Source organism: Nelumbo nucifera, chromosome 7 (assembly GCF_055504915.1).
Source record: "Nelumbo nucifera cultivar China Antique chromosome 7, China Antique-T2T, whole genome shotgun sequence".
In the NCBI taxonomy this organism is placed as follows: Eukaryota; Viridiplantae; Streptophyta; class Magnoliopsida; order Proteales; family Nelumbonaceae; genus Nelumbo; species Nelumbo nucifera.
The window spans coordinates 42,461,310-42,473,410 of record NC_142655.1 but is presented as its reverse complement, the minus strand read 5'-3'; the positions used below and the strand labels follow the sequence as shown (position 1 = coordinate 42,473,410).

The 12,101-nt window shown below is 38.2% G+C and overlaps 1 protein-coding gene across 2 annotated transcripts in view; it reads right to left on the bottom strand.

The window, feature by feature from the left end:
• GSNAP (gamma-soluble NSF attachment protein) overlaps positions 1-12,101 on the bottom strand; it is a 76,454-nt gene that overhangs the window by 15,086 nt on the left and 49,267 nt on the right. For both annotated transcript variants that reach the window (XM_010248868.3, XM_088891354.1), the window contains 2 exons: positions 10,891-10,969; positions 1,233-1,312 (listed from right to left, as the gene is read on the bottom strand). In XM_010248868.3, the coding sequence (XP_010247170.1) occupies positions 1,233-1,312; positions 10,891-10,969 (159 nt within the window). The remainder of the gene's footprint in view (positions 1-1,232; positions 1,313-10,890; positions 10,970-12,101) is intronic.

The window sequence follows — 12,101 nt, the reverse complement described above, 5'->3', positions numbered from 1 at the left end:
ATATAAAGTTTTAGTTTAAAAATACATAAGGTCTATTAGAATTTCTAAGATACATATATTGTAATTCAGAATTTTCCTTTAGTAATCACTAAATACCAATATAATTAAAAAATATCATTTTTGACATAAATTGTTGTTGGATTAATGGGTTTGATAAGTAGTTAATAAAAAATGTTAAAACATATAAAATAATTTTTTTTTTTGTAATTTTTGGAGGAAAATGCATCTCTTTCTTGTACTGGGCATATCGTGTCAATATTTTGAACCTTGGAATTGGGTAATGAAATATCCAACCCTAGACTCACATGGATAAGGGCTAAGCTCTTTAATAACCAGTAACAAACAACCCTAGACGAAAAGGTAACATATGTAATATATTCTTCTAATATAACTCAATTAAGTGATTCCTAAGGCCTGAACCTACAAGCAATATGCAAAATGACCAAAATACCTTGATGCCCCAAAAAATACAAAATATGTAAAAGAAGTTGACACCTATAGTTGACCAGTTGGGTTTACCATCAAGTAGTCTGAAATAAAAAGCTTTTGTGCCTGAACCTACAAGCAATATGCAAAATTACCAAAATACCTTGATGCCCCAAAAAATACAAAATATGTAAAAGAAGTTGACACCTATAGTTGACCAGTTGGGTCTACCATCAAGTAGTCTGAAATAAAAAGCTTTTGTGTGCATCGTACATCTATATATTAATAAAATTGCTTTCTTATTAAAATATTGAGAGTAGATATTACCACATCCACATGGATCATTTTTGCTGATATTGTGTTAGCAATGTTGTAAGAAATGGGTTTTACATAACCAGTCACTAAATATCCTGATTATGTAATAGAAAAAAAATCCAAGAGAAAAAAAAAACAAGAACAAGAACATGAAATTGCACTGGCAAGGAAAAATGGTTATAACACTGAAATAAATTAACTAAAACACAAATGATCATAGACTTGCCCCAACAATGATAGTCTAGATAAATTCCAATGGGTCATAAAAAAATTATTCATTGTGGAAAGCAAAGAAAGTTGGACAGTAATCACCATTTACTAATAATAATTGATCTATAATCAAATTTCTTTTGCCAGCCAAGAAATAATTTAATATATATTCAATAAAGAATTTGTTAAAATGTAGAAACGTAAAAGAAGGAACAAAAGGCATTTATCCAGATAAAGAAACTTGTAGAATTATAGGGTGCTTTGGAAAAGATAGTACTCACTGGCAACAGTCGTTATAGCACTTCTCTGCTTGCTTTAAGTCATGTGAATAAAGGTAAACAAGAATTGCACCGAGATATGCCTGAATCAAGCTGAAGGAAGTTAGAATGTATTTGAAGGCAGTTGAATTAAATCAAGTATACTGAAACTTGGGCTGTGAATTTCTACTCATATTGCATCATAGTGAGATCAAACAGGACCTGGAATCTGAATGCATTTGCAATTAGCATAAAAAAAGATCAAAAAGGACCAATATTTTAGTTGTATGAAAAGAACCCACCTTTATGATTAAAATTCGTGTGGATTAATTAATTAATCAAATATCAATCAGATCCTACATATCTGCTTCAGGAGAAGCTTATGTTATCAGTTGTAATCACTAAGAATGTACAACTGGTGGTAAACAATGGCTGCTGGTGCACATTTAAGGTCATGGATGGTCTACAACAGAAAATAAAATGATCTCCCCCCTAAAGTTCTAATACCAACAAGCATTAGATAGATACGTTTAGAGCTGTAAATGGACACTGAAAGACCAAAATCCAATCTGATTTTCCCGGATTTGAATGTTAGAACTTGCAACTGATTAATAATCGGATCAGGTGTGGATTTAACCCCATCCAATTCAATTAAAATCTGAGTTCAATTATATTATTTTGTACATATATGTAAAATAATTATGCATATTTATATATTATATACAGTTATATAAAGTTTTAACTAATAAAATTAATACTTTGTATTTATATATATTTATTATATATGTATAAGTCAAAAAGTACTTAATTTTTTTTTTCAATTTAAGTGCAATAAGCTGGAGTTGAATTAAATATGAATCCAATCCAAGTCCAACAATTGGACCTCAGATCATATTTGGATCTAACGTTTTGATAATCAGATTGGATTAGGATGTATCTGGATCTGATCCGAATCCGACCAAATTACAGCCCTATATGTGTTATTGCAACAAAGAAAAAAAGGAAACAGAAGAGAGGAATGTGGTGAGAGCAAAGAAAAATAGCTCTGCCACCAATGTTACCCAGGTATGGCAAGGACACAACTGGATCTGTTGTCAGATACAGAAGTTACACTATGAGGTATCTGACATGATACTTCACTAGTAATATGACAGTGAGTGTACATTGTAATTATTTGGGAATATAGGAATGAAATCAATAAGTATAAATGGTTCACTAGTGATATGACAGTAAATGTACGTTGGGAGAGAAGGTCAGCTAATGGGGTGGCTGATTTTCTAGCTAAACAAGGTGTCAATAGGGATCAATTATTTTGGGCAGAGTTGTAATTATTATGTGTTTTTTCTAATACAGGAAGTGAATCTCACACCACTCGTGGAGATGATTTTATTCCTGTACATAACTATATTGATTTCTCTAATAAAATTGAAATTACTTATATATATATAAAAAAAAAAAAAAAAAAAACAGAAGTATCTGACATGATACAGCACCCCAGTACAGGCATCTGGATATTAGAAGTGACCACCTATTGATTTAAATTAATAATAATAAATAGTTATAAAATTATAACAATGTCCTTGTACAATAAAGAAAAGACAAATAGTTTAACCACTGAACAGAAGTTACAATTTCTGAACTAAGATAAAACCTGACTTCCCCACCACTTCAGTTCTTCCACTATTCAATCATATCAATGAAATAGCAAACATGATTTAAGGCTGAGTTGAGTTGAGTTGTAGAATCTTTTCTTTTCTTTTTTGATAAAGATTGGCTTATCATCAAATAAATGGCTAAATACTAAATAAGGATTCTTGAATCAAGTCCACATTAGATTTCCAAATCTATCAGAAAAAATGTGTCCAGTCTTCTGTGATTAGCCATTAAACCATGTAAAAATACTTCCATCAATAAGAATACTGATGTAATCTTAGTTATGTGCTACAGGGGCACTTTTGTGCTTTTATCTTTTATTTTTTATTTTGTCGCCCTAACATATAAATTCAAACACTGGCGCTGCCAGCTTATGTTTTTTTGGTCTCAATCTTCACGCCTCTTCCTTCTCTCCTCTCTTCTTCTTCCTTCTTCTTCTCCTTCTCCTCTCTTCTCTTGATCGGGATCACCCTTCTCGCTGAAATCATGGTATCAGAGCAGGTCGGGGCTCTGTAAATATTTTTTTTATTGGTCGAAGACATCCTCTGTGTTCACTGGACTGAGAATGGAGAAAACAAGTTTGTTCTGGACCTAAGAACTCCTTGGCTGAACCTCTCCTGTTCTGGGCTGAAACTCAACTGAAGTGATTCCAGAAGAGTGTTGATGACTGTTTGAGTCCTAAGAGGTTGGCGGCCCCTTTTCTATTCTTTACTTTATTATTATTGAACTGTAAAAACCAGAATCTGCTTGAACTGAACACGAACAAAATTTAAATCTATTTTTTCTTTGGTTCTTGGTGCTGGTACCAAGAACAGGTTAAGGGCTGCCTTGACCGAATGGTATATGGGAAGTTTAACCCCTTCTTTGTGGGTCAGATGATCCAGAAACCTGTGTACTTGTGGAATTATTTGTAGTCCATGAGTGACCTGGATTGGTTGACTGGTACAGCAGCAGTGTACTGATGTTTGTGGCTTATACTAGCCTTGGAGAAGTCTGTTACACCTGTTAAAATGTTCAGATCGCTGGTACAGCAGCAGAGTACTGAGGTTTGTGGCTTATATTAGCCTTGGAGAGGTCTGTTAGATCAGTGAAAGTGTGTTGCAGCAAGGACTGTAATTGTGTTCTAACTGTCAGAACACTTAGAGTAAGGACTGTATAGTCCTTTTGTGTGTGTAGACTGAAGTGAAGGAACTGTCGTTGTCTTAGTATGTGTCAGTCATGAATTCTAAAGATTCTGCAACCTCTGGAACTTCTTCCAACCAAGGAGGAATGAACAATAGTCTTGACTCTGAGATTTCCAATGACCATTACTCCCTTAGATGGCAGAAATTATTTGACATGGTCTAAGGAGATGTGGCTGTACATCACAGCCCGGGGTAAGGAAGGGTATATCAATGGAAAAGTGGAGGAACCTAGGACTAGTACTGCTGAATATGGTGGGACCAGGAAAACTGCATGATTATGTCATGGCTTTTGACTACTATGCTACCATCAGTTAAGCAGAACTTTATGTGGGCTGAAACAGCCAAGGAAATATGGGAACAAGCAAGGATTACTCCGAGTAGAGGCACTATGCTAGAATCTATCAATTGCAAGCCGAGTCTGCAACATGTAAACAAGGGGAAAGAAGCTTATCCACCTACTATTCTGCCCTCACATCTATCTGGAAAGAGTTAGATTACTATCAGAATATTGACTGGGAGAGTGAAAAGGATGCCAAAGCCTACAAACAGTAAGTGTCACAGCAGCTGAGCAGCAGGTGTTTGCTTTTTTGTTAGGGTTTAATCCCATATATGAACCCATTTGAGTTCAAATTTTGGGCAGCAAGGATCTTCCTTCTGTCCAAGACGTGTATGCACTGGTTCAATCTGAGGAAAGTAGAAAATCTGCAATGAATCCTCTCGAGGGGGAGACCATTGCTTTAGCCGCAAGAGGTAATATCAATTCAGCAAGAAAGGGAGATGGTCAGAAAAGGTTGATGATAAGGATAAATTGTGGTGCTCTCGTTGTCAGAAATCCCGACACACACAAGAAACATGTTGGGAACTGCATGGAAAACCGAAGTGGGCACAAGATCTGAATACGAAATCAGCACAAGAACAGAACAAGAAACCAAATCAGAAAAGGTTCACCTTGGCTAACTTGGCCTCTCATGAGTTGCAAAGTGGAGGAACTACTGTGAACTCTCAGGATAGCCCCCCTAGGTCTGATCTTAAGGAAAATATTTATCACTACCTTCAGTGACCATTGGAGCAATATGGTAGGGCCCTCACACAAACAGATTCTGGACCCACTCCTTCAACCTCTTTTGCTTCTTCCTCAGGTAACTTAGCTTCTGCATTCCATGTGTTTACTGATACCTCTGAATCTCCATGGATTATTGATTCTGGTGCTTCCAATCACATGACTGGTAAGTTAACCTATTTCCAATCTTACACCCTTCTTTCTGGCAAAGATAAAGTGAGGTTAGCTGATGGATCCTTCTCCTCCAAAGGAAAGTAGGTTTTGGAATCCGGTGGTTGAAAATTTTGAAAACAGATTGGCAGCTTGGAAGAAGAACTACATTTCCGTGGGTGGTAGAGTTACTTTGATTAAAGCAACTTTAGCCAATTTGCCTTTATACTTCCTGTCAGTCTTTAGAATTCCTAAAAGGGAGGCAAAGAGGTTGGAAAAACTGATGAGGGACTTCCTATGGGAACCTGGTGTAGAGAAAAAAGACCACTTGGTCAAGTGGGAGGTGGTGAGTAGGAGCAAAAAAGGAGGACTAGGCTTAGGGAATGTGGTGAGTAGGAATGAGGCTCTTTTAGGTAAGTGGCTTTGGAGGTGGCCCCTGGAGAGGGAGAGGTTGTGGCATGAAGTAGTGAAAAGTATCCATGGCTGTTCTGAATCAGGTTGGGATGCGGGGGTATCCCGAAGGACTTTGCTCACAACTCCCTGGAAGGCTATCTCTGGCATTCTCCCTAATTTCCTCAAGTTTGTAAGGTATGATGCTTGTTCTGGAAACTTTATTCTTTTTTGGGAAGATACTTAGGTGAGCACTCAACCCCTAAAAGACCGTTTCCCTTCTCTCTATTCCATATCCCTCTTTAAAAAGAAACCCATTTCTTGGTTCCTTCCCCCCCGGTTTGCCCCGACTTTAAAATGGAATTTTAGGTTTCAGAGAGGGTTAAGGGATGAAGAATTTCTTTGTCTCAGAGTTGTTGTTGCTTCTAGATTCGGTGTTCCTGGACCCCATTAACCCGAACAAAAGAGTCTGGGCTCTAAACCCGGTTGGCTCTTTCACTTGCGCATCTTTCTTTAAAGCCCTTTGCTCTAACCCTTCCTCTCAAATCTTCCCTGTTAAAGAGGCTTGGTCAAGGCCAATACCCCCCAAAGTAGCAGTGTTCTGTTGGGAACCCTATTATGGTAAGATCAATACTGTGGAAAACTTGCAAAAGAAGAAACCTTCTTTGTGTTTGTCCCCAAATTGGAGCTTTATGTGAAAAGTGAAGGGTGAGGACTGTAACCATTTGCTGATATCGTGTTCCTTTGCTGCCAATATTTGGAATTGGGTTGTTTCTTTATTTGGGTGCAGGTGGAACTTGCCCTCTGAAGTAAAGCTGTTGTTCACTCCAAATGCTCTTGGGAGATTGACAAAAAGGGGGAAGATAATGTGGAAATGTATCAGAACCGCCACCTTATGGATTTTATGGGAGGAGAGAAATGCTAGAATATTTCAAGAAAAGGAAAGAAGTTTAGATAAAGTCAAGGAATGTATATTGACAAAGACAATTTCATGGCTGAAATCTTCACAATTGTTGGCAGATTTCTCCTTTGATGACTTAAGGAGAAATTGGGAAGCAGTGGCTTCTACAGTCTCCACTTAAGAACAAATTACAAGTTGAATGGTAACCCCCACCGGATGGAGTGGTAAAATTGAACTTTGATGGCAGCTGCCAAGGTAACCTAGGGCCATCCGGAATTGGAGGTATTTTGAGAGATAAAGACAGCAATACGTTGTCTCTCTTCTCAAGGCGATTCTGTAAGGGCAGAGCTACTAGCAGCAGTACAAGGCATACAGATGGCTAGTCAATTAGGAGTGAACAATTTGTTAGTAGAAGGAGATTCCAAGGTAGTAGTGGGCTGGCTGAATAGCCCAGACACAGTTTGTTGGGGCTATAGGGATCTGTTAAAGAAAGTTAAATGGATGACAAGAAATATGACTGTTAGGTTCCAGTGGGTTAGCAGATCAGCAAACGTAATGGCTGATTCTCTAGCCAAGCAAGGGGTGTCAAGGGGGGATCTGTTTTGGGCGACTTTGTAATTTGTATCTCAGGTTTGGGCATGTTTTAGTTTTTATGATTCAATCCTTGGGGGAGGTAACATCTCATGCCTCTTCTTAGGCTACTTGTATTTCTGATTTTATTTCAATAAAATTACTCTCATTTATCAAAAAAAAAAGAATCTCTTGGGTGAATTGGGCTTTCCTCTCAGTGATCCTATGTCACTCTACTATGACAATAAGGCTGCCATTAACATTGCAGCCAATCCTATTCTCCATGATAGAGCTAAACATATAGATGAAGGGATGAGAGATCCATCATATGGATGGCCGAACCCTGTAGGTAGGTTGGGCGAAATTTCAAAAATTTCTCTTTCTCCCATCTAGGAATCACATTCCCTGTTTTAGAAAATCTACATTTTCAAGAATCAATCTTGAACCTAAACCGAACCAGATCTGAAACCAAAAGGTAGGAGAGGAATATACCTGATATAGAGTAGCAGTAACTCGCAATGAAGGTGTTCACGCCCAAAGAAATCTCCAAAAACTGCTCCCACTAGAGATGACACAGTGTAGGGTGGAGCAGAATCAGCAGCGTTCTTCCAAAGAACCGAACCCTTCAGCAAGAATTCGATAGAGGCTGTGAGCACGACTTCACATCAGCCTTTCTCCAAAGACTGATATCAAGAACTTCTCTTGATCGCTCCTACAAGAATAGAGATCGAACTGGCAATTGGCGGCAACTGGAGGAGAACGCAAGGAGAAGATGGCACAATCACACTGTTGTTTTCTTCTCTCTGTGTGATCTAAGATCTGATATCTGGGGTTTTTGAGATGTTGTGTAGAATGATTCACCCCTCCTTTTTATAGCCTTAAAGAGAGCTCCTAATCTCATTAGGAGTTTCCTAATCCAAATTTGTATTTGGATCAGGAATTCTCTTTAAGAGATAAGGATAAGCCCTTATCTTATCTGCATATTAGATCAGCCCTCCAAATCTCATTAGGAGCTTTCCAGATCCAAATCTCTATTTGAATCTAGACTCTCTGAGTGGATAGGGATAACTCCCTATCCTATCTACTGATCCAAATCCCAGATCCGCCCTTGTTTAACTAATCATATTAGACCAGTTCGAAATGGGCTTTAGGCCCAATAAGTCCATGTGCTCAGTTACCCTCCAAATTGCTGCCCAGTTAGGCTTCTTTGTATGGCGTGGGACCCAAACATTGATCTACAAATCAGCCACATGAGTTCAACCTATCCTCTGTTACAAGGCCTAGCCGAATTCACTGTTATGGGTAGTGAACCCCTGAGCCCATCACCATGGGCTCTTAACGGGCCCAACACTTACACTAAGTGGTCCCTAGGCCAAGCCACCTTATGAAAACCCAAGGACTGTGGGCAGATACAAGATTAGCCCATCAGGTATTACCCTCAATGGTTTTACACTTAACTTCTCAGCCCATAATGATCAAACATTGCCCGACAAGAGAGGACCTCTCCCTCGACTGCAAGAAACAGTGTTGCACTCTCTACTCACATGGATCTCGGGTATTAAAACCTTTTGCAAACATTTTGAAACCATAATATATATGTATATCTTTATATAAATATATTTTGCAAAAACAAATTTCAACGATTGAAATCGGTTGCCGGCAGTCTTGGTTTCCATTAGAGAGAGTGCATCCCCGATCATTACCTTTGTCCGACAAAGGGGTTGATCCCGTCACTATGATCACCCACTCAGATGAATTCTCAGATTGTCCCAACATACCCAAGTTTTGACCCCTTCTAAGGATCTCACTGATTGGCATATCAAAGACAGCCCAATCCGATACCTAGTGCAGTATCATAATCGAGTCTAGGGGTCAGGTGTAACTTTCCAGTTTTGCCCATCAATCTCCAAGGTCCAGGGTAATACTGGAAATCTGGTCTGGTTCAGGGTTTCAAGTAAACCTACACTGCATGTACCTCGGGTCTCACCCTGGCAGCTGAGACAGGCTACCCCAACCAACTTAGCGGCACATCAGTGTCAGCCTTGGCAGGATAAATCTCCCTAGACTTATCCAACGACTGTGAACATTCTAAACTAACACGAGTCTCATAAATGTCCAGTTTAAGGGTATTACACAGAAACACACCACAATAACATGAATCATATATGTACTTTATTCATTTACAATAAATGTCATATGGTACATCATTCTGATTGGAGCTAAGGGCATACACTATCTAACAATAGAGGTTGACAAACACTTAATCAGGGAAAAATTGGAAAAGGAGAAATTTGCACTCCCTACATCAGCTCTGAGAAACAACTTGCAGACATTCTTACTAAAGGATTAAATTCCATGCAGCACTATAATCTTTGTGACAAGTTGGGGATGATTGATATCTATGCCCCAACTTGAGGGGGAGTGATGTAATCTTAGCTATGTGCCACAGGGGCACTTTTGTCCTTTTATCTTTTATTTCTTATTTTGTTGCCTTAACATATAAATACAAACACTAGCCCCGCCAGCTTATGTTTTTTTGGTCTCAATCTTCATGCCTCTTCCTTCTCTCCTCTCTCCATCTTCCTTCTTCTTCTTCTCCTCCTCTCTTCTCTTGATCGATATCACTCTTACTCGCTGAAATCAAATACTCCAAATCAATATTGAAAATCTTCCCTTCACTGCCCAATTTTGTTGCACATTCCACAATCCTTATAAGATGTCTTCAGTCTTCTAGATAAACCTTCAGCAGACAAATCCAGTGCATAATGTTAACTCAGGAATTTTGCCAAATGTCTGATATATAGGTGAGATAAATTTCCCAAGATATCTAATATGAAACATACAAGAACACACACACACACACACACCAAGTTGGATATACAAGTTACAGATTAAGTAATGCTTCACTTGAAACCAAAACAGTATGCATGAAAAGCAATCACATAAATGCCAATGCATAACTAACAAGAGTTACAATGACCTTGCAGGAAATCTGCAGAAGATAGTTTGTACCACACAATCTGTACCACAGTACTCATCTTCTGGGTTTTCCTTTCAGGAGATGAGACACTTCCACACTACCTCAGCAATACAACAGCCAACCACCATGGTCGGTGCATCGAATAAGAGAAAAAAAAAAAAAAAAGAAAGGTGGACAGCTATCTTGTAGCAGAAACCCCAGTAGAAACAGAACCCATTCCCACAAGAAGAGAAATGAAAATAGACTAAACTAGGGAAAAGTATTGCTGGACCAATCCTACTCCCATTACCATGTTCATCTGCTATATTTATTCAGAATAAAAGAATGAGAAAAGAAAATAGAAGAAAAAGACAGGATGAGTAAACAGAGATTAGCAAATGCTACTGATCAATCTACTGTGTACTTTTAACATATCATGAGATCAAAATAATGAAGTTATAAGTTGTCCCACTAGACCAATCCGCCTTCCTAAACAAACATAGAAACCAACCTTTGTAGTCCAAAAATTAACAATCTTTACAACTTTAAGACCCACATGAGAAAGGCAGCATACCAACTCATGGTCAAGACTCAATGCGATGATCAACATACAAGGTTGAACTATATTAAGAAGTTAGCTTCACAGTTCCATGGACTGCATCGAAGTTCCAGTCCCAAGAAACAGAAGACATCAGATGACAAAGAAAAGGTTTGCAGAGGATATATATACTAGATTTTGTCTTTCTAGTGTAAATCAATATTTGGTAACATGTAATTATAGGATTACGAAAGAGCATTAAATTGGAATTTCTTACCTTACATTGACTGTTCACAGCATGACATTTATCTGCCGCTAAGCCCCATCTCAGTAGAAAAGTTGCAGCATCTGTATACCTGTGTTTATGAAACAACAAAATATATCAAGTGATAACATGATTAAAAAAAAGAAAGTGCTTCTTTTACCTAGTGAAATAGGTATGATGCTGATATCTATAAATATAATTTCCAAAACAATAATTATTCTTTCATGGTAGAAATATGCTCTGGCATCATTGTCTTATAAAGAGGTTGTGGTTATCCATAGAAATCACATCTTATCACATGCAGATCTATAATTAAACTGAACATGAGTATGGTGGATGCTTTAATAGTATCAACCACATACCAATCAGGGAAAGGTTAGTGATCTTTAAAACCCCGTGACCAAGCAGTAAAACACCACTGATCGATTCCATACATTTCAAAACACCATAGTATGAAAAGAAGTCATGACAAAACTACAAATGAGGCACTACAAGTCAATGGACAATAGCCACCCATGCTTTCCTACCTAATATCATTATTTTCCTTGTTCATGCCCAAAAGGGTTAGATGATGGGGAGGATGCCTTCTTAATGTGACCATGGTCCAACTGAAGCAAAACTTGTGTTCAGAAAAAGACTTGTGATTAGTAAGTGTAGCCAACAGGATTGGTCTGTAAGGTCATGAAAGCTGAAAGAAACAAGGGAATTGAGGTTGCAAGTGAAGTCTCGAGGTCTAGAATTCTGAACCATATCTAAATAAGAATCTGAACAATGAAGTTCAGGCTTTCTCTGAGAGTTGTTCTCCAAGCTCAGAGATGCCTCTCGGAAGTCTGTGTGTCAGGTTGATGGAAGTGTCTTGAAGGTTCCTTTTAGGGCCCTTTTATAGATCCTGGCACTTCCTGCATACTCCCTTTAAGGTCACAGGAAAAGTATGATCATCCCCGAACACAGGGGAACCTTTTGTTAGCAAAGTTCACTAGTTTATTATGCCAGTTCAGTGTGATTTATGATGAGGGGAAAATAAGGGACTGATTGGACATTGGACGACATCCTAATTTGCACATGCTTATACATCTGTCCCCGCTATTAACACAATTACAGGTTTCCATCTAATACCCTCTTTCTTCAACATCAATCTTGTTTTGCGCCATGCATCAGCTTCAGCATCATGTTTCGTGAGCTTTAATAGATACCTTTTTTCGCCTCTAGTGGTTGACTGGTTG